This window comes from Cricetulus griseus, chromosome 6, assembly GCF_003668045.3.
Source record: "Cricetulus griseus strain 17A/GY chromosome 6, alternate assembly CriGri-PICRH-1.0, whole genome shotgun sequence".
In the NCBI taxonomy this organism is placed as follows: Eukaryota; Metazoa; Chordata; class Mammalia; order Rodentia; family Cricetidae; genus Cricetulus; species Cricetulus griseus.
Genome location: NC_048599.1, coordinates 14,977,987 through 15,005,793, shown reverse-complemented (window position 1 = coordinate 15,005,793; position 27,807 = coordinate 14,977,987). Strand labels below are relative to the sequence as shown.

Sequence of the window (27,807 nt, the reverse complement as noted above, 5' to 3'; positions counted from 1 at the left end):
GTGGGTTCCAGGGATTGAACGCAGGTCCGGCAAGCCTTTAATCTGCTGAGTCATCTCGCCATCCCTCAAGTGAATGTTTTCTCTCTTATTTATTCCTAGACTTTCCACCCCTTTCCCTCCTAGGAATTGATCTGCTGGTTTTTTAAAAAAATCGCCCTCTAGAGGGCGCGCAAGATTCACGGCTTTGTGCCTCACTTCCGTTTGCCTTCAGACTTCCTCCTGCGCATGTGCAGTTTACTTCCTGGCAGCTCTCGGGAGCCTCTCTGGATGATGCGGTCCGGGCTGCGTCCACTGCGCCTGCGCGATCTCAGTGCGACCGCTCGGCCGCCGTCCCCGGAAACGCTTCCTTTGCACGCAGCCGCTGGCCTCAGCTATTCGGCCTCTCTAGGCAGGCAGGGCCTCGGCTCCATGGTCCGGTCTGTCAGCGCAGTTTCGGGAGTTCACTGCTGAGGCCCGGCCGCGCTCGGACGCTTCGATCCTCGAGCGGGTCGCGGGTGAGTGATCCCGGGAGGAGCCCGTGAGTGGGTCCGCCCGCCCCGCCTCCCCCACCTCCCGGAATGGTATCGCTCCTGGGTCCCAGGCCCTCCTCCCTCCCGCGGCGTTGCCAAGGCGACGGCCGGCCGGCCGGCCGGCCGGCCGGCCGGCTGCAGCTCCTGTGTCTCCCCGCAGGTAGCCCGTTGTCCGCGGGCCGATGGCGTGGCAGCGCTGACAGACGCGGGCCGGCATGGCGGGCCAGTTTCGCAGCTACGTGTGGGATCCACTGCTGATCCTGTCGCAGATCGTGCTCATGCAGACGGTGTACTATGGCTCGCTGGGCCTGTGGCTGGCGCTGGTGGACGCGCTAGTGCGCAGCAGCCCTTCCCTGGACCAGATGTTCGACGCGGAGGTAGGCTTGGCGGGATGGAGTAGGTTTTCGCGGTCCTGCACCGCCGAGCTCTAGATCTAACTGGGCCACGTTCTCGTTTTTGTTGTTGTTGTTGTTTTGTTTTTGTGGATCTAAGAAAGAGGGGATTCCAGCGCGCCCCCTTCCCCATTTTTGTGGATCTAAGAAAGAAGGGATGGATTCCAGCGCGCCCCCTTCCCCATCTGTAAAATGGAATGAATGACTGAGGACAGGGAGGCAGATGAGTTCACTCTCAGGTGTGTCCACTCCTGATATTGGGAAACGATGTACTCATCTACAGAGTTTCATGCTTAGGAATTGCGCATTCAAGTTTTTGTTTGTTTGTTTTAAGGGAAAACAATCTTACAGGGTTTTAAGCGACTTTACAGTTTTGTATTGGGCTGCACTTCACAGCTAACTGTGCAGCTTAGCCCGAGGTTGAACACACGTGCCAGATATTACAGTCAACAGGCTTGTGTCTCAGGCAAACATGGGAAGTCTCTTTGCTGAGACCTCCCGGGAAAGTGACTATGCCTTTCTCAGATTTGCAGGGGCCATGGTAGGAAGAGCAATAGATAAAAGGGCAACCAGGGTGGTGCAGTGGGAACTGTTAGGACTTGGTGTCAGACGGGCATCTTACTTAAATTCCACTTTGTTTGCTGTGTGACTTGTGGCAAGTGTTACCTCTCCTGTCTGCAAAATCATGCTATTGGCATTAGGTGGTAAATGGTAGTAAAAGATCCTGCCTGTGTTTAGAGTCCAGTCTAGTTGGAGGAATTTGGCAAGTTGTTTTATCTTTCCAACACCTTTCCTCCTCCGGAAAATGGGCAGAATAACCCTGCCATGTCACTCACATAAAATGTTAAAAGGCCCAGAGGGATAAGAAGATGCTCTGTGAGTCTGGGGTGTGTGTGTGTGTGTGTGTGTGTGTGTGTGTGTGTGTGTGTGTGTGTGTTTGTATTGCACACTTTTAATCCTAGCACTTGGGAGGCAGAGGCAGAGGTAGGTGGATCTGAGTTCCAGGGCAGTCTGGTCTACAGATCGAGTTCTAGGATAGCCAGACTAGACAGGGAAACCCTGTCCCAAGAAACAAAAAGAAACAAATAAGGAAAATGCTTTGTGAGGTATAGTGGAAGCCTAAGAGGCTGTTAGGAGAAGGAGCTGTGATTGACAGATGGTATTGAGCAAAGTTCTTGTTTCAGGAGACCTGGGATGGAGTCCTTGCTTTGCTTTTAGTCTTTGGATAACTAATTATATGAGAGGAGACACTGGTAGTCTTGTGAGATCATGGATGTCAGAGGCCTTTACAAGCTGAAGTGTGGTTCAGATATTTAGTACTTAGTACTACTCTGTCAATGATAAGTACTGCACACATATTAGGTGCTGAGTAGTAGTGCTTTGTGGGAGGCTCCATTGCTTCTCTAGCATGTTTCCCTGTGATTCCCCCTCAGATCCTGGGCTTTTCCACCCCTCCAGGCCGGCTCTCAATGATGTCCTTCGTCCTCAACGCCCTCACCTGGTGAGTACCACCAGCTCTCCTGTACGTCTTCTGGGGTCTATCTGGGACTAGCTTCTAAACTTAAACATGAGCAGGCTGGCATGTCTTGGGAATGGTAAGATGGGTTGAAGAGCCTATTTCTATGAACTGGCCCTGCTGTGGGTCTCCATGTTTGTTTTGAATTCAGCTCAAAGCTCATCTGTCACTGTGTGTGTGCTGCTTCTTGATGGTGTACCCAAATGTGGTGTGATTTGGAGGGAGGATTGGCTTCTGTTCCTGTTCTGTGCCACTGATGGAGTTACTTTCCTCCTTTCTGGGACCCAGGCTCCCTGTGTGTATCCCAGGGCTTGGACTGGGTAACATCCAGGGTCACTCATGACCACTGCCCATCTTTTGAGGATCAGTTTAGAATAGGGACCAAGATCTTAGACTTAAAGCAGACTTAACTGGCCTTGAGTCTTCCACCACCTTACCAATAGTGAAGTGACTTTGGACAGTTTTATCGCATTTCCTCATCAGTAAAATGGGGCTAATCTGATCGCTTACCTCCTAGTTGTAAAGTACTGTGTTAATTCACAGGAAGTTCTGAAGTCCTGTACATATTATATGATGACTTTACACTGAAGGTGGGAAAATGTCCAGATTTCTGCCTTCTCTTGAATAGTGGGGAAATGGATTGATTCCAGGCTCTAAGATTTGACTGGATGCAATAGCTTCTGTCTGCATTTTTACACAGAATGTGTGCTTTCTGGTATCCACCAGTCTGTACCATTCCTGGGCGGCTGTTTGTCATCAAACTCATCTTTCCCTGCTCTGTCAGACCCACTCTTGATGTTATCCAGCAGGTCTCTAAGCATCTGATATGATAACCCTTGTTTCTCACTCACCTTGCCAGCTTCTGACCACTGTGTTGTCATCCTAATTGTCCCCACTTCCCCAAGAACCTAATGTAAGGCCAGGACAACCCAGTGACAACTCGCTGCTGTCCTTTCCCCACAGTGCCCTGGGCTTGCTGTACTTCATCCGTCGAGGGAAGCAGTGTCTGGATTTCACTGTCACTGTCCACTTCTTTCACCTCCTGGGGTGTTGGCTCTACAGCTCCCGTTTCCCCTCGGCGCTGACCTGGTGGCTGGTCCAAGCTGTGTGTATTGCACTCATGGCCGTCATTGGGGAATACCTGTGTATGCGGACGGAGCTCAAGGAGATCCCCCTCAGCTCAGCCCCTAAATCCAATGTCTAGTGTTGGGCCCTTTGGACACTCTGCGGGCATTTGGCCCCCCTGTCACCTTGGGCTGCTCAGACCTCCACATGGGTCTGGCTCGAGTCTGAGAGGAACCCTGAAATGTGAAGTCTGTTGGTGGAAAGAGAGTGAGGTCCTGTAACAGAGGCCGGGAGCAGTCAGGGGCACAGCTGCAAGAATGGCCTCTGCCTGCTGGAGCCTTGATTTCTGGAGGCCAGGAAGGGGACCTTATTGAGGGTAATAACAGATTTGGAACCATGTCACTCTTGAGCCATCATACTGTCACCAGCCTGTTGTTTCAAAAAAGGGAAAAAAAAAAAAAATCAAGGATATCTGATTGGCGCAAACCACTTTTCTGGTCGCCTGTCTTACCCTCTGTAACAGCTGGTACCTTTGCCATGTTGCCAAACCACAGTGATTGTGTGTGGGGAGAGATTTGATTTCTGGGCCCGTAACCACAGAAAGAGATGTAGGAGCAGAGAGTACTAGGCTGCTGACAGAGAGGACGACAGATGGAGACATCAAGCACAAGAAAAATGCACGGCCTGTGCCCTGTTAGACACACACAAATGTGTGTTTGTGTGTCCAAGAACCCATGACTGACTGACTTCCTCCAGTTCCCTGTATGCCGACTCAACACAGTGGGCCACAGGACCCAGAGAAGAATCCCAGCACCCCCTCCTCCACCCCTCCCCCCCCCCCCCCACCCCCCACCCCCCCCCCCACCCCTAGCTTCATAATAAAAGCCACTGTCTGCTCTCTAGGAATGACCAGGCACCAGCTCCCACTGGACTCTCAGTTGTGGCAAGAATTTCTTTTTTCCTGCCTTATTTGAATTCTGTGGTGGTGAGAGGGGTATGATGGGTACCCAGCTTCCAATTGCAGGCTCCACTCATGGTGCTGGAGGAGATAGACTTTGCTGTGAAGGCTAGAGTTTACTCCTAGAGTGGTTCCTCTGTGAGGCGCTGGCAGCTGTCCTTTCTAGGTACATAAATCCAGTATATTCCACACTTTTGCCTGTATTTACTTGATGATGTCATTGTTAGGACCAAGAGGGAGTCGGCTGTGCCCAAGAGCTGTAAAGAATTAGCATTCCTCATTTCCTGAGACCCAGAGTTACTTCTCCATTCAAGTCAAATACCAAATGCCAGAATAAGTATCAGAGCACCTAGTTGCCCTAATACTTAGGAGGCTGAGGCAGGAGGATTGTAAGTTTGAGGCCAACCTGGGCTACATGATAAACTCAGACGTTATAGTGAATCTCTGTCTCACAAAACAAGAGCAAAACACTGTATCCTACCCTCCACCTGCACCTGCTCTAGGATGCCTAGGGTAAGCAGCCATTTCCCCCACTTGTGATCCCCGAGCATGTACTGTGGCAGACACTGGTTTCTGGAGCTTGCCCAAGGTAGTGGAGTCTCACAGCTAAAGATGAGTTTTGCTTTCTCCCTAGGGAGCCTTCCCTGCCTCTTGGCTCAACCTTGCAGAGTAGGGAGTCAGAGCTGGCAGAATGAGAATCTGAGAATGGAAGTGCCTGGCCAAAAGCTGTGAGTGAGCTAGAGTGAGGCCCCTTGGCAACTTGGGGTTGTGGCTATGCTGGCTGCAGGGCCTAGGCCCTGCTGGATTGGTGGATTGCCTTCTAGACACAAACTCCTCAGGCTATGACTACAGTAAAAGGCTTTAGAAAACGCAGCATAGCTGCTGTCTCCCTTGAGCTGTGGAGTCTGTTGCTCCAGGCAAGAGCATCTCTCTAGCATTTTAGTTGCTTGTGTCAGCCTTTCCTGCATATTTTCTTTGGTGAGAAACCTTTGTCTTTTGATTGTTAATTGGATTTTTGGAAATTGCAAAAGCACCAAAAGGAACCAAGGCGACTTTTTTTTTCTTTGTTTTTCCTTTTACCCAGTAATATAATGACTGAGCTGAGTGACAGTTGACTAGAAATTGCATGATCCTCCCCAGACTGCATGGAGACAGGCATGTCTCCATAGCTTGTTGGCCATTCTGCCTAGTTGAAATGACAAGTTTCCATCTCAGGGAAATGCCCTGTCTCAAGGCAGTGGGCTGAGTGTGCTAGAAAACATCTGGATGTTCTGCTTAACTGCACTGATTAAGCACACTTAATCTACATACACCTACACAAAGCTTATGACTCCAAGATGAGTAGTTTCTGAAGCAACAATATGGTTTCTAGAGGTGAGTTCCATTCCGTTCAGTGACAGTGACATTTTATCAATAATAAATGTATGTAGTGAGTGGCTAACAGGTGTCTATCTAGTAGAGGGCCAAGAACTTGTCTCCTCTCATGTGACCTCCTCAGGAGGAAGTCCCATCACCCATTATATATTATATTATATATATAATGAGACAGGTTTTCTCTGCGTAGCCCTGGCTGTACTGGGACATACCAAGCTGGCCTTGAACTCCTGATATCCACCTGCCTCTGCCTCCCCAGTGCTAGGATTAAAGGTGTGCACCACCTGGCTCCATCATTCATACCTTGTAGGTGATGAAACTGTGGAACTTGCCTGTAGTTACTTGTTATCTTCAGAAATTTGGGTTCTGGAAGTGACAATGATGAGCTCATGCAGCAGAGGTCAATTATTAGGGCATATAAGTTCTGATTGGTTCAGCGGTCTATAACCTTATATCTTCAAATTTCCTAAGTTAGATTGAATAGAGTGCTATATACATAACTAGCTATTCATGAAAAATGTGGATAGGCAGCATACAAATGAAGACCACAGATTAGCAGGTTGAGTGTTTATTTCCAGAAGATGAAGGCTGCACTCTAGATCAGAAACCTACCTCCTCCAACTTCTAGTGAAAGAACATACCTCTGGAGAGCCCGAGCCTTGACCCTGCCTCTCCCTTCACCCTGCCCAACACCCACATTCAGGCCATTTTGGAGAGAGATGTGGGGACTCGTGTAATTGCTACTCAAAACAGTTTACAACTCCAAAAGATAAGGGGGGGATGTAGGCTCAGAAGACACCTCTAACGCCGCCTGCTATGCAGCCCTGTCTAGGTCAACTACATGGAAGCCAGAATGCACTGGCAGAGGTCTTGGAGGGAGGAGTTTTTGAGGGAAGGCCCTAGGTCCTCCTCAGTCCTGAAGGGTTCCTAACTCAGAAAGGCTCTCCTGGGAGCTCTGTTTCTTGGACTATCCTCTGTGGCTTCAGGGTGGCCTCCTTCTGACCAAAGGGCAGTCACATGTGTAGGAAAGCAATAAAGGCTAATGAAAACAGTATTGAGGCAGGAAAGCGAGTGGGCTGAGCCCGTAGCAGGTAGCAGGGTAGAGGACTAGAAAGCTGCAGTGAAGTGGGTCTCAGGAGAGGGGCTGAGTTTGAGGCCAGCTTGGCGAGGGTGTGTTGTGTCTCACTCTCCACACCCTACCACTGCAAAAGATAATGGTATAGTGTTTCCATATAACTATATACATTTCTTTCATGCTTGAGATGGTAAAAATGTCAGTGTGGTGGTTGAGGCTATACAGTATTGTTGAGGAAACGAGAGAATTCTGTACACAATCAGTATGGATGGGCATCTTTATCTAGTGTTTCCCATTTACAGGTGGTTGAATCCCAGGGTACAGAGCACATACGTGCAGAACAGAACATGGGGCTGTGGGGCAGACTGTACTCCTTTCTTTGGTGTGAGGGTTCCGTGAGAGTGCGAGTAGCACAGTGTCTGGCCGGTAGGACGTGACCCGTGATTGTAAGTTACCAGCCTCCCTCCCACTCCCCCACTCCACAGTAGAGGAACCTGCTTTCTCCCATCTGCTGTACCCTGCAGGGTCGGTATTGTATATTCCTTTTTCTTTATTTAATTCTTTTTTCATTTTACATACTAACCCCAGTCCCCCCTCCTCCCTCCCCTTCTCCCATGTCCCCCACCTCCCATCCACTCCTTCAGAGGGGGTAAGTCCTTATTTGGGGAGTCAGCAAAGTCTGGCATACCAAGTTGAGGCAGGACCAAGCCCCTTCTCCCCTGTATCAAGGTTGAACAAGGTATCCCATCATAGGGACTGGGCTCCAAAAAGCCAGTTCATGCACCTGGGATAGGTCCTGGGAGTACAAACTTGTTCAGCCACTTTGGAAATCAGTGTGGCTGATTTGGAAATCAGAAAATTGGGAATCAGTCTACCTCAAGACCCAGCAATACCACTTTTGGCATATATCCAAAGGATGCAAAAATCTCACAGATTTGCTCATCTGTGTTTATAGCAGCATCAATAGCCAGATCCTGAAAACAACCTAGATGCTCCTCAACCAAAGAATGGATAAAGAAAATGGGGTACATTTACACAGTGCTGTTGCACCTGAACTGTAGTGCACAGTGTTAACTCCCCTCCTATCCTGATGTTTTCCGTGATCTTTGACCCAGGAGGCCCAATTACTGACACCACATGCATTGATAATCAGTGGTAAACTGGGTTCTGGGATGACTCCATTGGCCAAGGTGGGCTTTCCGTGTGACTTTTTCCTCTCTTGGGAAAGTGGGATGGAGAAACCAGGAGACTGATGGGTAGATTTTGCTCCAGTGACTCCTCCCTGAGCAAGCTGGAGTAAGTCACTTGCTGTATAGGTATATAAGTTTCTGCCTCTCCTTGGATCGCAGGGCCATTGTGAGGGAGGCACCTGCACCCAGGAGACAAATGGTCTCTGACTTCATAGAGGAAGTGTGCCCTGCTCAAAGGAGGCAGCTTTCGGGGCAGTGGGGGAAGGTAAAAGGTTACAACTTGGTAGGTTTTCTGTTCCAGTTTTAGAAAATGACTTTAGGAGCCTAGGGATGGACCAGAGTAGCAGAAACTCATGGCATGCAGTCCCCTCCTCGTCTCCCCCAGGATCCCTGTCCCCCATGTTTATGTGATTGCCAGCCTTGGACAGGTAGGGCCAGTGGTAGTGTTGTTCACTGCCATATGGGAGATTTTATTTGTAGGCTTGTGGGATTCCCACCCATCCCTCCCATTCAGTCAATCGCAGGGGCTCTACTCTTCTTACACTCAAGTTCCCGTCCAGGGTTACACCACCTGCCAGCAGAAATCTCCATGTTAGTCATAAAAATCACCCCCAGAGGGCGCTATCGTCCAGTGAGTGGGCACAGGGCCTGGAAGCTTTAGTTTCTGTGGCAAGTTGGAGCTATCTCAGTTTCCCAAAGGGAAGCCCTTTAAGATGGACCTCAGGAGTCAGTCAGTCACCCTCTTCCTTTCGTGGGGACCTCAACCCATGAAGGGGAGACTTTCTTGTTGTCTTTGCTGTGTTTAAGAACTTTCTTGCATAAATCTTATTTAAAATGTGAATAAATCAAATAGAGTTGATTGGACCTAAGGGGAGGAGATGCAGCAAAGCCCAGTGTAGCTACTTTCCTCCTCCCTAGCTTAAACTTGATTGAGATTCAGGGCCACAGTGGTTCCCACTCTCCTGGGGTCTCCAGACAATGAGATGACACATACTGGATCCCACATTTCCATTGCACCGTCCCTAAAGCTCAGATCACACCAAGATGCATCCTCCACCCAGCTATTAACCTGCTGTGTGGCCTAGTCAATGACCTCCTCTCTCTGGGTATGGAGCCGCCCAGTACTACCAGCCACCCAGAGCCCTGAGTCAAGGGCTCAGGTGTGGGCCTGGCTGAGGGGCTGCATCTTTCCTTGGCCTAGCAGAGGTCTTGTTATACCCACCTCATGTGGATGGTACATAGGTAGCTCAAAGTGACACAGAGCAGAAACGGGTGCAGGGGCGCTTGGTGCAGCGAAAGGTGGATGCTCTGCACATGATACGGCGCCCTGGGGGGCGGATGCGTGTGGGAAGCCCCTCAAACCAGACAAACTGGTCAGTTACATCCAGTGGTTTCGTGTCCCTCATGGGAGTTCTGTGATGGTAGGTCTTCAGGAAGACAGCTTGGGGCTTCTTAACCTGTGGTTTCCTCTTCTGGCCTCTGGTATGCAAGCCAAGACTTGCTCGTGTCTTGGGGACTTTAGACTTTGCCTTCTCTTTTCTCCATGGCACTGCTGCAGGTGACCCCTTTGACCCTTCCGTAGACTTCCACCCATTGGACGTTTTTGTCTTAGATTTTCCTATGGACTCTGCTTTCTTAGATTCCGGTTTCTTCTCAAGGGCCCTAATTTCTTGGAACTCTCCATTATTTTGTTTTACTTTGTTGCAGACATTGTTGTCCCTGACAGGGAGAGGAAAGGTTGTCAATAGAGGAAGGGTCTCTCTAACTCAGTCCTGAGCAGCTGCTGTTCAGGCTAGAGCTAGAGCTAGACCAGAAAGAAATGTCTCTAGTGCTTGGGGATAGACAGGAAGATTAGTTATGACTGAATGGGTGTGAGGCATTGGCAAGGCAGAAGGCATGACCAGTATTCAAGGATCCTAAGGGTATATATGTTGTTGGCACCTGCCACTGCACCAGGCTTCTGTCTCAGCCAAGAGGGAAGACAGTTCAGTGTTCCTTTCAAATTATATTCTAAGGACTCATGGGGTTCTGAGGAGGTTTCTTCAGTACCCTCCTCTGAGCTAGGTAGAAGGCAGGATGAGGGCAAGGTGCCCCTCACTTGGAGACAAATTTCTAAGAGATGCTTCTGTACTTTAAAACCATGGTGGTCTGTGACCCTGAGCCTTCTGGTTCTGAGCTTCCTGGTCACCCTGGAAGCTACATCAAAGAGAGAAGCAAGGAGTCAATAGCTTTCACACATAGAAAGAGTTCATTGGGAGTGTGAGTACCAGACTGAGCCGGACAAAGTCCCGTGCTGGCTCATCCTAGCTGATGACAGTGATGGCCACTAGGTACCTGTTGTCAAGATCTGCCAAGTAGGAGGCAAGGAAACAGCCACATTCCGTAGAGCAGTCTTTGGAGACAGCATGCTAGCCTCGGATCATCTGGATGGGGTAAGACATTTAACCTCCCAGAGCGTGGCTGGGGTCTCCATCATAAGACTGGGGTAATGTCATGTGGCATGTACTTAGGATTGTTGAGAAGAAGCATCTAAGTGTGGCAGGGAGGGGTTGCATGTGTAACATTCCAAGTAGAGTGGCTGGCACTTAGTAGGCACTTTTATAGATACTCCCCAAATTCCAGAGTGACCCAAGAGAGATCGGATTCTGAGTAAGACATGTGTATCTTCAGATTCAGAGGGCGGTCTGCAAGTCAGTCTCTGGGTTAGGCTGCCAGACACAGGAGGAAGAGAAGGCTCCCCACATACACACTCAGTACCACAGTTACTGGTGGGCCCTTAACTAGATGATTAGGATCACTGTTAGAGCCACAGCTTTGCTCTCAGGTGGGAGTGACTTCACACGGGTACACTGACAGTTGTTAGTTCAGTTGGCTGAGATGAATCACTTCATCTCTTGAGCTCCAATCCCTATCAGTAAAATAGTTTGCATAAATACCTGTTGCACACAGTCCCTGTGTACAGTAGGCCACTGTTCCTCAATCCCTCACCACAATGCCTATTCCTAGGAAAGGCAGCTACTGGCTTCATTTTGTGTGTTTATCAGGAGGGGGTGTGGACGGAGCTCACCCAGAGGAGATTTGGAGCATCTTTGGAACTCTGAGCATTGACTTCCAGCACCTTTTGGCCAGGCTGTGCAGTTCTTGGATCCGGTTATTCGAGCTCCTGAGTAACTTCAAGAGGGACAAGTTTTTTAATACCTGCCAAGGCCAAGAAACCAGAAAATTAGAGGGTTCAACCCTTCTGGGATAGCCTTCCATGCCTTAGCTGTGACTTGGCTCAGCTCCCACTGGTCCCTGGGTCTAGCACCTGGGGTAGCCCTTCAGGGGGCAGGTAGACTTCCCTAAGCAGGGGCTAAAATGGAACATCTCACCGTTTTAAGTCGGTTCCGCTCAATTAGTTTGCTGACAGGCTGATTTATCTTGTCATCCTGCAGTTTCTCATCTTGCACCTGAGGGATAAGAAGAGAGGGAGAGCTAGCATAGAAGGAAGCCCCTTGTAGGCCTGTGCTGTGTCTCTCCCATTGGCTGAGTGTGGTTTGACCAGTCCTAGACTGGGACCATTTTAACTCTGCCGGCCTCCTTTCATTCCTCATCTTTCTCTTTTCTGAAAGGCTGGAAAGTCTGTCTGTCCTTGGTGTGGCTGGACCCTCTGGTAAGATTCCTGCTATGCCTGGGCTCCAGTCCAAAATCTGACCTTGGAAGCCAGTCTATTCTTGGGCCTCTTCTTTGTAGATGGACTCATGCTGGGGCTGTAGCAGCAAGACTTGATCCAGCACTGCCTGTAGCCTGCCCCTCTCACTGCAGCCACCACACGGGCTGAGCAATATATGATGGCACTGGAGCTGCTAGGCAGGGGAGCTGTGACGTCACTGAAATGTGTGACAGCATCAGGGATGTGTCTCCGCAGGGTCAGAAGGCCACTCCCATCTGGAGACACACAGTAGGTGACAGGCAGCAGTGCCCATGATCACAGCCTCCCTGTGAGGTGAGAAGGTGGGCCCCTCCTTGCAGAGGAGGAAACTCAGACCATAGTTTACCCAGTTCACACAGCTGGTTAGTGGTAGAGCTGGGAATGTGGTGTAGGTCTGATAATCAATCCCTGAAAACTGGAGTTCCCAAGCTGTTTCTCTGTTCAGCCTTGCCTCATATATTGCCTGGCTCCTGCTTCATGTCAGGTTTTTTTTAATTCTTAGAATAAAGTGAGCCTGCATTCAGATGAGATGAGGCACAGTTAGGGTGGCATATCTGTGGACTGGCTTATGTTCTAGTGGAGGCGATTAGCCCTCAAATAGTATGTGTGCTTATCAGAAGTTTTACTGATGGAAATCTAGAAATAATCTTACAATGTTCTTTACTGCAAATTTCATTCTTCAGTTACCATTTTGGGTTTTAAAAATCACTGAATTTGTTTAAAAAAAAAAAAATCCTGTGTGTGTTGGTGGAGGTGCATGCAGAGGCCAGAGAGCATTATCCCCTGGAGTTGGAGTTACAGGCACTTAGGATCTGCTTGGGTGCTGAAAACCAAACTCGGGCCCTTTGTAAGAGAAGTACATGCTTTTTAGTCACGAAGCCACCACTCCTGCCCCCTGTTTTGTTTTTGATATCAATGTCTTGCTGTGTTGCCCAGGCTAGCCTCAAAGTTGTCTTCCTGCCTTAGTTTCCTCACTTGGAATTGTAAGCATGTGCCACTGACAACCTACCTGATATTTATATTATGCTTTTCTTGAAACTAAGTCTTCTTTCTGTGTACGGCTAGCATGCGGTTATGTCTAAGCAGATTTGGTACCAACCTAAGTGCTGGTGTTTGCATTTGAACTGAAGAGTCAGGAGCCGAAGGTGTGAGACAGGAAGTGCTGAAATTTCCTGTCAGCCCCCACTGACCTGACTGGCTTTGCATTACTATTCTTTGCTCCAATATGTTCTCCTTCTTTTCTGTATTTTTCTCATTCCATTTTGGTTTTTCGAGACAGGGTTTTCTGCCTCTTGGGTGCTGGGACTAAAGGCTTGCACTGCCACCGCCACCGCCACCCGGCCTTTCAGTTACTTTCTTAAGGCCAGATCAGTGGCCAGTCATTTTCTTCTGTAAGGGGCCGCTACACTTGTAACTGCCTACTTTAGTTCTGTATGAAGTAGCTACCGATAGTATGAAGTGAATGGGCGTGGTCTTACTGCAAGAAGACTGTTTGCAAATACCCCTGATGTGCAGAATTTGGCCCATGCCAACACAAACCAATAAACCAATACAGTGAGACCCAGCCTGCTCTGCTTGCCTCCCCTGTGAAATATTACTCCTGCAGTTAATTTCAGCTCAGTGGCGGGTGAGACTGGACTCAGAGTAGGGAAAAAATACCCAGCATGCCCTTATACATCATGTCTACTGCTCTGCAGGTCCAAAGGGCAGAGACTTGCAGGGAGGCATGTAGGCGATGGCTTTCAAAGTTAGAGGGTGACAAGTGTGAGCTTTTTTTTTTTTTTGGTTTTTAGAGACAGGATTTCTCTGTGTAGCTTTGGAGCCTATCCTGGCACTCGCCCTGTAGAGCAGGCTGGCCTCGAACTCACAGAGATCCGCCTGCCTCTGCCTCCCGAGTGCTGGAATTAAAGGCGTGCACCACCAACGCCCGAAAAGTGTGAGCATTTTTACCTTTGTGTGAGCTCAGCATCATTCATGTAATTATACATTTAGTCATTTAACCTTTGATGCTGGCTGCTCTTAAGAGCCAGCTCGCAGAGTTTCTCAACATGGAGGAACAGACTTTCCTGAGCCTGAGTCAGATTTAGCATGTCACTTATAGCAGATAGACCTAAGTGCCTGGATCGAAGTGAACAGGAAAGGGGAGAAGAAGGGTAAAGGAAGGGGTATGTTGTATTAAAAAGTGTGATTGTGCAAGCCCAGAGTCCCGGCACTTGGAAGCCTGGGGCAGGAGGATCATTAGTTCAAGTTCAGCCTGACTACACAGAGTGAACCTATCTCCAAGATAAGACAAAGCAGAGCAGGAGAGATGGCTCAGTGATTAAAAGCACATCTCTGAGTAGTTTCCAGCACCAATGTCGAGCAGCTCACAGCCACCTGTGGCGTCAGTTCCAGGGATTCTAACACCTCTGGCTTCCACAGGTACCAACATTTACGCAACCATAGGCCGGGCATGCCCCCTTCCTGCCCTCTTTCAACCCCATAGGCACCTCTAGAATGTAGGCTCCTCAACAGTTTTTTGTCTATTTCATTCATTGATAAATCTCCCAGGACATAGAACTGTGTCTGGTAGGAGCATAGATCATAATCATGCTAAAAAACAAAAACAACCCTCCCAAAATATATACTATGACTAAGATAAATGAGGACCCCAAGCTAGTCTGTGGGAATTAGGGAAGGAAATACAGACGTTAGCCAAGTAAAGGATATGAGGTGACCAGGGCCTTCTCACAAGAGGGAATTTAGAGGGTGTAGGTGTGCAGTGTGTTTTACTGGGGAAGACGGGGGGCCAAGTGTAGCAGGGTGAACCTGGAAAAGAGGGCATGACTTAGGTGCTGTGTGCTCAAGAGCCAGGCTGAGAGCCTCACAGTCCTCTCTGAGGGCACCAGGAGGACTCAGCCTGTGGAGACACTGGCTTGATTCTGTGCTGGGGCAAGCCTGCCTGCCTTTGTCATTCTGCTCCAATTCATACATTTTCAAAACATGTTTGTAAGGCTGTACCCTGTAGAGGAGTTTTGGGCTTATATCAAAATTAAGTAGCTAGATGTGATGCACACCTTTCATCCCAGCACTTGGGAGGCCGATATCTGTGAGTTCAAGGCTATCCTGGACTATATATATAGCTCCATAGTGAGACCCTGTCTCAACAAGAAAAAACAATTAGGTAATTTCCCATAATCCTCCCACCCTTGTATGTGAGTTGCCCCCTCTTCTCTCCATAAACATTAGCAGTTAAGCTTCTGACAAACATACTGTGTGATACATTAGCATTATTACCCAGAGGCCATCCTTTATGTTAGGGTTCCCTCTTGCTGTTGTCCACTGAATGAATGTTCAGTAACATTGCCCTAAAAATCTGGGGCCATGCTTTATTTATTCCTCCTTCTCCACCAAGCCCTGGCAAACACTGACCTCTTTACTGTTGGCATAGTTTTGCCTTCCAGTGTGTCCTGTGGTCAAAATAAATAAATGTCTAGCCATTTTGGATTGGCATTTCTTTCTTTCTTTGAGACAGGGTTTCTCTGTGTAGCTTTGGAGCCTATCCTGGCACTCGATCTGGAGACCAGGCTGGCCTCGAACTCACAGAGATCCGCCTGCCTCTGCCTCCCGAGTGCTGGAATTAAAGGCGTGTGCCACCAACGCCCCGCCGGCATTTCTTTAATAAGCATTTAAACAAACTCCATGTCTTTCCATACCTTGATTGCTTGCCTCCTTTCAGTGCTGAATAATTGTTGTTTTCATGAGTGTCAGTTTGTTTATCCCTCACCTACTGAAGAATGCCTTCTGTGACTCCAGCTTTGGGCAATTATGAGTAAAGCTGCTGTGCACATCTGTGTTCAGGTGTCTATGCAGACACACACTTTCCACACCCTTGGATAAATGCCTGAGACTGCAACTGCTGATCAGCTTAGTCTTGTAAGATAGCACCAAACTCTTCCTATGTGGCTATAACTAAGACAACCTTTATAAGTTTTGTTTTGTTTTTAAACATAGGGTCTTGCTACATAGCCCAGCCTAGCCTGGAACTCACTACATAGTGCAGGCTGGTCTTAAACTGGCAATCTTTCTGTCTTTTAATGTCCAGAGTGCTGGGAGTGCTGCGGCTCTAGATGTGAGCCGTCACACCCAGCTTAGTCAACATGGTCGCACGTCATCTGCTTCCCTACCTTCCTGAGCAGTTCATACCCAGGAGACAGATTGTACAGCAACAGTGGCTCATGAGCAGTCAGTCTTCCACAGTCCATTTGTTTGCTCTTTCCATTTACACAGGGAAAATACAAGCTTTCATGGGGGAGAGAGATCTGCCCAGTGACATGACTGGTAAGCCTTGAATAATAAATACAAGAAAGCTTTTAAAAATAGGTAGAGTGAAGCTGGGCAGTGGTGGCGCACGCCTTTAATCCCAGCACTCAGGAAGCAGAGGCAGGTGGATCTCTGTGAGTTCAAGGCCAGCCTTGTCTACAGAGTGAGTTTCAGGACAGTTGAGGCTTCACAGAGAGACCCTGTCTCTAAAAACAAACAACAAAAGTATAGTGAATAGAACATATAATTTATCAACTTCTGGTTTTTTTATTCTTTGAAGACTTCATACCCATACACAGTGTATTTTGGTCATATCCACCCCCATTCCCTCCCTCTCATCTCCTCCTGGATTCCCTCCCCAATCCATCTCCCTCCTAATTTAAAAATCCTCTCTGTTATTGTAACACACTGAGTCCAGTTAATGCTGCTCATATGCTCATGGGTACCAAGTCATCTACTGGGGCCTGAACCACCTACCAGTGGCCACCCCTGCTGGTGTGATGGAAAACATTCCCCCATAGGCTTATATTTTTGCATGCTTAGTCCCCAGTTGATGAGCTGTTTGGAAGAGATTAGGTATAGCCTTGTCAGAGGAAGTGTGGCCTTGTTGAAAGAGGTGCATCAATGGAAGTGGGCTTTGAGGTTTCAAAGGCCCAGGCCAGGCCTAGCGTGTGCTGCTGCCTGTGCTTCAGGATGTAAAACTCTTCAACTACTGCTCCAGCTCCATGCCTGTGTGCTTCCCACACGGTGGTAACAGGTCAGTACCCTCTGAAACTGTAAGCAAGTAACTGTAATTGTAACCCCAATTAAGTGCTTTCTTTTATGAGTTGCCTTGGTCATGGTGTCTAACACCACCCCAAAGAAAAAAGACTTCCTCCTGTGCCCATGCACCATAGCACTTGTGTGGTTTGTCCTTTCACTTTCTCTGAAATTAAAATACAGTGACATCTTTTCTGCCCTCTCTGCCCCTCCCGCTTTACTCCCTCTCAAATTCATGGCCCCGTTTTAAAACTTCAAAAACACAACTTGGCAGAATATGATTTTAGGCTGAGCAATTGATGTTAGATAACCAACTTAGGGGGCTCATTCCTAGGGAAGACTATTTCTCCCAGTGTCAGCACTGCTTAGTTCTTTGTGTGTGAGCACATAACCCCAACCCTCGTGAAATTTGCCCTCCATGTTAGCATGGCTATTGGTGTTGCATTTCTTCAAATCTTGATTAGGCAGCCATGCTGTTGGGGTATCATGGGTAAAGCTTCCTGTCATTTCTAGGAGACACAATCTCACAGATTTCCTGGGCCTTTGGCGCTCACAATCTCCCTACCTCCTCTTCCTTGATGCTCTCTGAGTCTTGTTTGTTTTTCAAGGCAGGGTTTCTCTGTGTAGCCTTAGCTGTCCTGGAACTCATTCTGTAGACCAGGATGGCCTCAAACTCATGGAGATCCACCTGCCTCTGCTTCCTTTTTATTTTTTTGGTTTTGGTTTTTCGAGGCAGGGTTTCTCTGTGGCTTTGGAGGCTGTCCTGGAACTAGCTCTTGTAGACCAGGCTGGTCTCAAACTCACAGAGATCCACCTGCCTCTGCCTCCTAATTGCTGGGATTAAAGGCGTGCGCCTCCGTGGCCAGCCTTCTGCATGTAGGAATTGTGTTGTAGTGAGATCACAGATCTTATGGAACATATTTATTATTCCCCACTTCATTAAACCAGCATAATTCCTAACTGCATTCAGGATCTTTGCTCGGAAAGGTATAATACATCTGGCAACTTTGAGAGATGAGATAATCTTTCTCAAACCAAAGAAAATTTGCAAATCTTTCCAGTTTTCTTTGAATGTATAATCATTTCAATTTTTTAAAAATAATTTTAGGGCTGGCAAGATGGCTTTTGGGTAAAGATACTTGCTATAAAGCCTGACAACCTGAGTGTGATTCCTGGACCCCACACGGTAGAAAAAGAAAACCAAATCCTGCAATTTGTTCTCTGACTTCCACATGCACACTGTGACAAGCTGTAAGTAATAGGTACATTTAAATTAAAAATATTTTAAACAGTGAGGAAGGTCCCCTGAACTCCACAAGTCTGTTGACAGGCACAGGTTGGAAACACCTCACCTGTAATGGAATACTGAACACACAAAGGTGGGATGATTGAGAACGGAGCTCAAGGCAGAGTCCTTAGCACGGTGTGATGGCACATACCTGTAATTCCAAAATCAGGGGGGCAGAGGCAGGAGCATTGCCATAAGTTCCAGGCCGGCTAGGACTGTACTGCAGAGCACTCACAAAACAAACAAAACAGAGTCAAAATCCTAGTGGAATCCTGTATAGAAATCAACAATCTGGGTTGGAGAGATGGCTCAACAGTTAAGAGCACTGACTGCTCTTCCAGAGGACCAGGGTTCAATTCCCAGCACCCACATAGCAGCTCACAACTGTCTATAACTCCAAGATTTGATATTCTTTCATAGACATACGTGCAGACAAAACACCAATGAACATAAAATAAAAATAGAAATTTTTAAAAAAGAAATTAATGATCTAATTTTAAAACATGAGGAAAAGCAAATGTGACATGACTTGGGGAAAGTTGCAGGATTCACTGTCTGATTTTAAGTGTTACTGTATTTATTATAAAGGCATTGTGGAACACATTCAGTTGGGAGAAGATAGTCTTTTCAATAAATTATATTGAAGTAGTTGTGTTGTATGCAAATGAACTTTAATCCAGATCTTATTTATAAAAATGAACTCAAAATGAGTCCTGTGAAAACCTAAAACTTACTAAAATGTATAAAGAGGCAGAGGAAGCCAGGTGTGGTGGCCCACGCCTTCAGTCTCAGCACTTGGGGAAGCAGAGGCAAGAGGATCTATGTGGATTTGAGGCCAGTGTGGTCTAGAAAGTGAGTTGCAGGACATCCAGGCTGCACAGAGGAACCCTCTCTCAAAAACAAACAATCAAAGCAGCACAGGAACAATTCTAGTGACTCCGAGTCGAGTCCTGAAAGAGAAGCAAGAGTCAAGGCCTTTGGACTCCTGACATACTCATCAAGACAGTCTCAAACAAAAGGCCCAAGGAAGTTGACAGCATTAGTATTAGTGGTAATTTATTTTTAAAATGTTCAACATGCTATTTTTGAAATTGTATTGAATAAAATTAAGCTATACCATCTCATTGTATAGGCTACAGATAATGAAGTAGTGATAGTGAGGGGCTGGGGAGATGGCCCAGTCATTGAAGTGCCTGCTGTGCAAGCATGAAGACCTGAGGGTGGATCCACAGCACCCATGAAAAAGCCAGGCGTGCATGGTTGCTGGAGTCTAACCCTATTGTGCTGGCAGAAGTTTCTGCCTCGCCAGCAGCTCCCAAATAAACACGCTGCAGCTTATATTAATTAATATCTGCTCAGCAGGTACTCACAAGGCTCATGGATTTACCTGTCCTCTAGTACATCTTGCTTCCTCTCCATCTGGTTGGTGACTCCTCTGACTCCACCCTTCATCCCAGTATTATGTTTGGCTGTCCCACCTATACTTCCTGCCTGGCTACCAGCCAATCAGCTTCTTATCAACAATGAGAGCAACACATTTTCACTGTGTACAAAAGGATTATTCCACAGCACAACTGTTGGCAGCAGAGAAGGGGCTGCCACAAAAGTGGATTGGTTCCTGGGGCTCACTGGCCAGTCAGGCTAGCCAATGTGTGTGTGAGATCCAGAACCAGAGAGAGACCCTCTCTCAAAAAATAAGGTGAATAAGTAATGGAGAAGACACCAGCAAGCACACCTGTTTACACTCATATTCTCACGTGTGCGCACACACAAAGCAATAGTGAAGCAAACAAGGTCATCTATCCCAACATTTTAACAATTCAACACTGCCTCCAGTAGGTTTTTTTTTTTTTTTTTTTTTTTTTTTTTTTTTTTTTTTTTTTTTGCCAAGACAAGGTTTCGCTGTGTAGTTCTGGCTGTACTGGAACTAATTCTGTGGACCAGACTGGCCTCCAACTCAGGGATCCACCTGCCTCTGTCTCTGTCTCAGAATTAAAGGCATGTGCCAACACACCTGGCCTACATCATTTTTTTACTCTGGACATGCAATTGTCTTTTCTTTTTTTTTCTTTTGAGGTAGGGTTTCATGTAGCCCAAGCTGGCCTCAAACTCACTATGTAGACAAAAGGGGACCTGATTCTCCACTTCCACCTCCAAGTGTTGAGGTTATAGGAGCAGGGTACCAGGCCAGATTTTATGCAGTGCTGGAGACGAAATTCAAGAACCTTCAACATAGGCAGGTACTCTATCTACTGAGTGACATCCCCAGCACTAGTTGTGATTTTGCTTAACTATTTTTTATCTGTTTCAGCTGAAGTAGCCGCTGTTGAATTGTCTTCAAGTTCACCAATTTCTTCCTTAGCTGTGTTGAACTTATTGATGAGTCTTCAAATCTTGAGCATGTCTGTTTCTAGTGTTGCATATGTGTGATGATTTCTTGCTCTGCTAAAATCCTGCTTGTTTACATTGCCTACATTTTCCATGAGAACTCTCCGGAAGCATCGTTCTCTTATATTCTGTCAGACAGCTACAGCTTCTGGGCCTCAGACCTGGACCTCCTCATTACTCTGACTTGACAAAAGGCTTTTTTGGTTGTTGTTGTTGTTTTGGTTTTTCGAGACAGGGTTTCTCTGTATAGCCCTGGCTGTCCTGGAACTCACTTTGTAGTTCACGATGGCCTGAAACTCAGAGATCTGCCTGCTTCTGCCTCCCGAGTACACAATTAAAGGTGTGTGCCACCACACACGTTTTTGGTTTTTAAAAATATGCTTCCGTATGTATTGAGATTTCTGACCGCTCTGTGGACATAGTACATGGAATTATAGGCACTAAGTACAATGTCACTTGTGCCTGGGAATTGCTGTCTTGTGTAGGCCATTAATGTGAGGGACTGAGTTGTCTCTGTCACTGTTCTGTCATCTGGATTCCCACACATTCTGCACCTGTCCAAGCCACAGTGGGCCTTTAGCAGTTCTAGTAAATATTTTAGTTTTAATAATTCTTCTTATCCTCATGCACGGAGATTTATATCCCCCTCAGAAGTAAACCAGTGCTTATAATCTGTGTCTTCTTGGAGGCTCCTGGCCTTTGGAATTCACATTAATTAGTTGCAAATGTGATTCTCTGAAGGTTGGCAGATACTGTGAAGACCGTCCAAGTTTTAGGAATTGTTATTAGTGTGGTAAGGCTCTCCCCAGCTGCCTGCATCCCAGCCAGAAGCCAGAGTATCAGGCCATCTGCTTTTTACTGCTTTTTCAAATCTCCTGGCCATCCATTCCTTGCCAGCCTGGGTCATTCTTCTGGATGATATACACTTCCAGTGTAGCTCTCTTCCAACCAGTTTTTGGCAACTCTCTGGCAACAAGAAAGGGTCAGACATCCCTAATCTTTCATCATCTTTGATTGAACGTATTCTCTGAATGAACTGATCGATCACAGTCAGTTACAGAGTGAACTCCTGGTTTATACTTTCCCCCTTCTCACCACTGCATTTGACCAGTCCAAAAAAACAAACCAAAAAACCATGTGTCCTTCTTCCAGAGATGAGCTTGAAAATGGGGCAGGGGTGGGAGATGGTATGAGCCAGTAACATGTGACCTTGGGAGCTGAAAATGAGACCAAGTATCGACCTCATCCATTAATGAGAAATAAGACTCAAGCTTAATAAAGTATTTCTTGAAAAATGAAAGTTGTAACAGGATAAAAGAGCATGCTAGGCACTGTGGTGACAACCATCTCAGGAGGCAGCCTGTCCGGGTTCCAATTCCAACCCTGTCACAGACTAGCTACAGGATCTTCAACAGTTCCTCCACTCTCTGTAGCTCTGTTTCTGTGTATAAAGTGGACATATAGCACTTACGTCAAAGGATTAAGGGTTAATATGTGTAAAGCACTTAAAGTAACTCCCATAGAAGTGCTGACAGTTAGGACTCCCTTCCTATAATGTCACAAGTTCATGGTAGGATGCATTTCTTTCTCTTTCTCAGAACCTACCCAAACCAAGAGAGCAGAGGTTTATGGAGCATTTCCAGTGCACCCGAAGTTCTACACTAAGTATTTTGTATGAATTTTAAGAGCGGGGATTAATTATTACTAGTTAATAGACAGGATCAAAGATCAGAGAAGTGTTTGCCTAGGTGGCTAGAAGCTTCAGTAGGTTTACAACTCAAAAAGGGGCACTGACTCCAAGACCTGTAATCTTAACTACTTCACTCCTTGTCCAAAGGAGAAAGTTGCTTGCTGTAGTTACCTCACAGAGTTGTTCTCGCATCTAGTCCCACAGAAGAGTCAGTGCCTTTGGATTGCTGGAGAATGATCTGTAGGGAAACCCAAATGCAACCTGCTTCTCATAGCTCACATGCCGTGCCTCTTCCCTGCTTTTCCAGACTCCACTTAGAAGCTGAGTGTGGAGGCAGAGGCAGGAGTTCTGAGTTCAAGGCCAGCCTGATCTACAGAGCAAGTTCCAGGACAGCAGGGCTACGCATAGACCCCGGTCAAAAGGGGGCAGGGGACCGACACAGGGACACTGTGTTACAATACCAGATCCTAGATTTTATTCTAGCAAAGGGGTTAGGGGGACTAGAACATGACGACACTCGTGCTCCGAACTGTCCAAGCTGACTGTTATGTGAAGAATGCAGCTAAGCTAGAGAGGACACAGGAAAACCCGAGGGAGGCTACTACAGTGGGGGCCAAAGGCAGAGAGTGGTGGAGATAGGAATGGTGGATTGGAAAGAAACTTAGGCAACAGAATTGACATGAAATGGAGGTGTTGTTTTAATATGGGCTTCAAAGGAAAGGAAGATGCCAAGGACGGCTTCCAGACAGCTTGACCCCAACACAGATTTATAATGGAACACACACACACACAGAGTCACTCACACTACTTTCAGGGGCTAGACAGCGAGGGGATGGGTGAGGGAGGGGGAAAAAATGGGCACGGAGTCTTGATCCAGGAGCTGTTATACTGGACACTGCTAGCACTGGTCTGAGTCAGGAGGTGCTACAAATGGGGCAGTTTCCGTCTGGACCGCCCACCCACGCCAGGCCGGACGTCTGGCATCTCTGCTAACACCTCGAGGTGTTGGCTCCCTGCCGGCGTGGAGGGTGCGGCGCTGGCTCATCCCCTCCAGCACCTACCGGCCCAGCGCGCTGACCGGTAGGGCGGCGGCTCGGTGTGGTCCAGGGGCCGGCTGAGGGAATGCAAGGTCCCGGGGTCATCGCCGCAATGCACCTGTCTCATTGGGCTGCAGCCGACCCTCGCTGCCCCATCCCGCACCTCCTGGAGAAGTATGCGCGTAAGCGTGGCCAGGGTGTTCGAGGTGCGGCGAGGCGGGCAACGGGTGCGTGCGCGTGGTCGTTGCGTGGGCGCTGCTTGCGAGTCGGAGCGCATCAAGTGTGCGTGGGCCGGAGCCGGCGCGTGTGCCCGCCGCCGCCGTCGTGCGCTGGGCGGGGGTGCCGCAAGTGCTTCAGGGCGCGCGCAGCCCGCGCGGCGCTCGCGGCCGCCGGAGCAAGGAGGGATGCGTGCGGCAACTTTTCGCCCGCCCTGCCAAGTCCGGGTCGCGGCGTTCCGAGGGGCTGCCCCCCGCCGCCGGCCCCGAGTGCCCGCCCCGCCCCCACTTCCGCCTCCCGCCTCTTCCTCGTTCCCGGCTCCCAGGGCCGCCGGTCCCCAGGGAGCCCCGCAGGCATAGCCCCACCCGGCCGGCCGGCGCTGCTCGCTCCCACGCCCCCGCCGCCGCTCGTCGGGAGCGCTTCCAGTGAGCCAGCGGGGCGCGGGCGCTGCAGGTAGGGGGTGCGCGGGTTAGGCTCAGGTGCGGCGGACCGGGGCCACGCAGCACGGGAAAGCGGGGCGCCCTCCTCCGCCCGCCCCGTCTTCGCCCACGCGCTGGTCCCCTTTTAGGGAATTCTTTGCCTCTTGCCTCCTTGGGCGCGGGTGGGGCTGGGGCAGAGGGCGTTCTCCATTTTCCTGGCTCCTGCCTGGCTCTCAGTAGCCTGTCTCCTCATCTCCACTCTTGCCAGTACCCATGGTCGCGTAAACAACTGCTTAGCTCTAGGTCTCAGCTCCGCAGCCCCTGGTGGGCAATCTCTTCAACCTGGTAAGACCACAGCGTCAGGGGGAGGGGAGAGGGGAGAGGCATCCGGGTGGCCCCGGTTCGCGGCAGCTCGCCTCCCCTCCCCGCAGCTCTGCAGACCGCCCCTGGGGCCCTGGGTATTTTTAGCGTTGTGACCTGGGCGGCAGCTAAGAGTCTTTCTCTGGAGTCCGCGTCAGCGTCTCCCTTCTCCGAGGCCAGCCGGTGGCCACATCAGCTCCCGGCACTTCCTTGGCCCTGCCTGGCTCATTAGTTTTGGGTTCCTCGTGAGCTTACTCTAGTTAGTGCTTGAAGACCTGGCCAAGAGCAGGGATACATATGCAGATGAGGTTTTTGGAGGATGGCAATTTGGTCCTCACCCTAGAAATTTTCCTGCTCCTGGTGATAGGTTCAGAGCAGTGTACCAGGAATGAGAATAAACGCACAGGGCTGTCCCCAGAGCGCTGGTGTTCTGCAAATTTCAGCACTGGGAATCTAGAGGCCTGATCTGAACTGTGCCCAGGCCCCACCCTTCTAGTTGGTACTTGCTAGCAGGAGAGGTAAGCTCGACAGATGTGTGAGAGGAGGGGACAACCCTTAGAGTTCAGAGGAAAGGTGGTCAGCGTTCGAAACAGCTCTCCTTCACAAAGTATGGCCATGGAATGCTTCAGGTAGGACAATGTCTTCAGGTGGGGACCTGGGGCCAGAAAGATGGTTTTCCAAGGTGCAGAGACAAGTCAGGAAGTTAGGTCTTTGACTTCATAGAAAGGATTCGGAGGTCATGGGGATCGTGGCAATGGTGTACATGGAGAAAAAGAGAACTGTGGGGGAGGAAAGTTGCTGTAGTCTTTCCTTGGGTTTTGAAGGGGTGGGGAGAACCAGAGGTGCTGCGCCCTGTGCCCTGTGCCTTGCCTTTTCACCTTCTTCCCTACCCTCTGAGGGGAACTAGGTCCATGAAATGGCCAGGCCCTCTCAGCCTCTCAGAAGGGCATTGTAGGCAGTTAGGCAGCCATTGGCAGCCTTGATGAACAGCAGGCTCTTGCGGTGCCTGGAACTGACATCCCCTTTGTGGAACTAGGGCCAGTCAATCCTTCCTCTATATGAGCCTTGAAATGTGTGGGGTGAGTTTTGTTTCACAGAAGGGAAAGAGGCTGCCTAGGCCAGAGCTGTCCAGACTGGAAGTAGGGCCAGGATGCTGACTGCTGTGGGGCTCCTTAAGCCCAGGCCCCCACTTACTTCTTCCTCTCTCATCCTCACAACTGTCTTTGTTTTACTCCTTTACCCCCCAGGGGCTGACATGGACCCAAATCCACGAGCAGCCCTGGAACGCCAACAGCTGCGTCTCAGGGAGCGGCAGAAATTCTTCGAGGACATTTTACAGCCAGAGACAGAATTTGTTTTCCCCCTATCCCATCTGCATCTGGAGTCGCAAAGACGTGAGTTTCAAGTCCTGAGGAATAGAATTCGGGTGGGTAGGGGAAGATGTCCCCAAATGGCTTTCAAATTTTGGGAGCCATCTCCCTTCCTGTTTTTGTGGTCCAGTAAACTCAGCCTTGGCCTGGTCTGCCTGCCCTACACCCTCTCTCATCTGCAGCCCCCATAGGTAGCATCTCGTCCATGGAAGTGAATGTGGACACGTTGGAGCAGGTGGAGTTTATTGACCTTGCAGATCAGGATGGAGCAGATGTGTTCTTGCCTTGTGAGGACTCTCCGCCAACTCCCCAGATGTCTGGTATGCCTCTCTGCTTGGGGGACCTGGGTACCATTTGGCCAGCGCTGGATGTTTGGGCCCAGAAATGAGGTTGCAAGTACAAGTTAGGGAAGAATCTTAAGTAGAAGCTGGAAGTGTGTCTCTGTTAGAGAAACAGCTCTGATTTAGGGAAGTTGCCTCTCAAGGGGAACTTGTCTAGGAATGGCTAACTACTTGAGATTTTAAATTTTTATATTTTTGGAACTCATGTAATTACCATAATTACCATAGGTCATGTTAGATAACCTAAAATGTACTCATAGTACTAAATTTCACCAAATGATTTACCTGGGTTTTTAATATTGTACTAAAGTACTTTACATTTTTTTCTCTCAATCCTTATAATGTCCTATGAGGACAAGAAATAGACTTTTCGTTTCATAAAGAAGGAAGTTAGAAGCCCAGGGGTGGTGGCGCACACCTGTAGTCAGGTGGATCTCTGAGTTCGAGGCCAGCCTGGTCAACAGAGTGAGTTCCAGGACAGCCAGGGCTACACAGAGAAACCATGTCTTGAAGTTAAGAGGCTAGGGGTTGAGTTCAGAAGCATGGTATACACAGTATGCTTACCTGGCAGCTATAAGACCCTGTGTTTGATTCTAGCGCTGAAAAAAAGAAAAGAAAATTAGATTCAGAGAAGTTCAGTCACACAGGCAGAAAGTGGAAAAGCTGGTATTCAAACCCTGTATCTGGTTCCAAACTCTGGATGCTTAACATGTAAAACACATACTCTTCTTTAAAACGGCCATTGACATTGCTAGATCCCTCTAGTCACAGGCCTCAAGAAACAGAGGCAGGATGATCCTGAGTTTGAAGCCAGCTACAGAGCAAGACACTGTCTGAAAAACAAAAAACAAAAAAAATTGCTGTTATTTCCTAATGGACTCAGACATTTGATACACATTCTTAAGAGTTTACCCTAAAAAGTCAGAAATGTAGTTGTCCTTCCTTGATAGGGAAAATGACTTGCCTACAGCTATTCAGGAAGACGTGAGGGAGAGCCTGAGCTCTTGAATTGCCTCCAGCACATAAGATGATACAGTGATATGGAAGGGGCTGGAGATCCTAATCCTGGCTCCTTTCTGACTGGGGAAGTAACTCTGGACAGGTGCCCATCCTTCTCTGTACTTCAGTTTCCCTGGCCAGATACATCTCTGAGTTCTCTAAAGCCCTGTGTGTGGCCCTGACCAGCTCTTCTCTATGGGTAGGAGTGGACAACCATCCAGAGGAATTGAGCCTGCCGGTACCCACGCCAGACAGGACCACATCCCGAACTTCCTCCTTGTCCTCTGACTCGTCCAACCTGCGCAGTCCAAATCCAAGTGATGGGGGAGCAGACACACCCTTGGCGCAGTCTGATGAGGAGGATGGGGATGATGGAGGGGCAGAGCCTGGACACTGCAGCTAGCACTGGGCCTCTTGTGGACTGGCCAATCTGGCTGTTCTCCTTAGAGAGGGGATCCCAGGCCCAGCAGAGCACTCTGGAGAAGACCTGACACTTTACTTGCCATCAGCCCCAGAGTGAGAAAGGATGGTGGATGTTGTACCTGAGAACTAGCCTTCCCCCGCTTTCTGCTAACTTTCTCCCGCTGCAACCTTCCCAGTGCTTTTCTTCTGAGGTAGGACTTCCAAATGAGAAGCTATTAGATCAGCATCTTGTAGGACAAGATGCCAATGCTTTCAATGCCAGTACCCCTCCTGCCCCCCAATGACCCTGCAGTCTTCTGCCAGAGTCTCCTGAGTCAGTGTCTGAGGGGAAGTTCTGAGGAGTTCCACTTGGCACTCTGTGAGGTTGTACTGCTGTAATCCTGCCTCTTTAAATCCTTTTTGGAATAGAATATAGTGTAAATAATAAACTATAATATACCACTCA

The 27,807-nt window shown here is 48.6% G+C and overlaps 3 protein-coding genes across 8 annotated transcripts; 2 read left to right on the top strand and 1 right to left on the bottom strand.

The window, feature by feature from the left end:
• The first annotated feature begins 351 nt into the window (after window positions 1-351).
• LOC100764663 (SYS1 golgi trafficking protein) lies at window positions 352-25,609 on the top strand. Of its 2 annotated transcripts, none has more exons than XM_027423464.2 (4): window positions 352-494; window positions 670-886; window positions 2,335-2,402; window positions 25,477-25,609. In XM_027423464.2, the coding sequence occupies exons 2-4, from the start codon at window positions 725-727 to the stop codon at window positions 25,481-25,483; spliced, it is 237 nt and encodes a 78-aa protein (XP_027279265.1). In that variant the 5' UTR covers window positions 352-494; window positions 670-724; the 3' UTR covers window positions 25,484-25,609. The 2 variants fall into 2 exon arrangements, with proteins under 2 accessions (XP_027279265.1, XP_027279263.1); XM_027423462.2 differs by lacking the exon at window positions 25,477-25,609 and adding an exon at window positions 3,381-3,958.
• Tp53tg5 (TP53 target 5) lies at window positions 9,236-13,297 on the bottom strand. The gene is given in 6 exon segments (XM_035446101.1): window positions 9,236-9,328; window positions 9,330-9,798; window positions 11,147-11,277; window positions 11,451-11,528; window positions 11,879-12,006; window positions 13,273-13,297. Coding segments are annotated over 6 exon segments (924 nt in total).
• On the top strand, window positions 23,254-27,807 carry Dbndd2 (dysbindin domain containing 2). 5 transcript variants are annotated; one of them, XM_027423458.2, is made up of 4 exons: window positions 23,254-23,416; window positions 25,477-25,623; window positions 25,782-25,919; window positions 27,143-27,807. In XM_027423458.2, exons 1-4 carry the CDS (start codon window positions 23,320-23,322, stop codon window positions 27,340-27,342), a joined length of 582 nt encoding a protein of 193 aa, XP_027279259.1. In that variant the 5' UTR covers window positions 23,254-23,319; the 3' UTR covers window positions 27,343-27,807. The 5 variants fall into 5 exon arrangements, with proteins under 5 accessions (XP_027279259.1, XP_035302483.1, XP_027279260.1 ...); XM_035446592.1 differs by lacking the exon at window positions 23,254-23,416 and adding an exon at window positions 23,418-23,440; XM_027423459.2 differs by lacking the exon at window positions 23,254-23,416 and adding an exon at window positions 23,748-23,903.

Coding starts and splice junctions, on each gene's coding strand:
- LOC100764663 (XM_027423462.2), top strand. CDS start 725: ATGGCGGGCCAGTTTCGCAGCTACGTGTGGGATCCACTGCTGATCCTG. Junction 887..2,334: donor ACCAGATGTTCGACGCGGAG/GTAGGCTTGGCG, acceptor ATTCCCCCTCAG/ATCCTGGGCTTTTCCACCCC. Junction 2,403..3,380: donor GTCCTCAACGCCCTCACCTG/GTGAGTACCACC, acceptor CTTTCCCCACAG/TGCCCTGGGCTTGCTGTACT.
- Dbndd2 (XM_027423458.2), top strand. CDS start 23,320: ATGCAAGGTCCCGGGGTCATCGCCGCAATGCACCTGTCTCATTGGGCT. Junction 23,417..25,476: donor CCTCCTGGAGAAGTATGCGC/GTAAGCGTGGCC, acceptor TTTACCCCCCAG/GGGCTGACATGGACCCAAAT. Junction 25,624..25,781: donor GCATCTGGAGTCGCAAAGAC/GTGAGTTTCAAG, acceptor TCTCATCTGCAG/CCCCCATAGGTAGCATCTCG.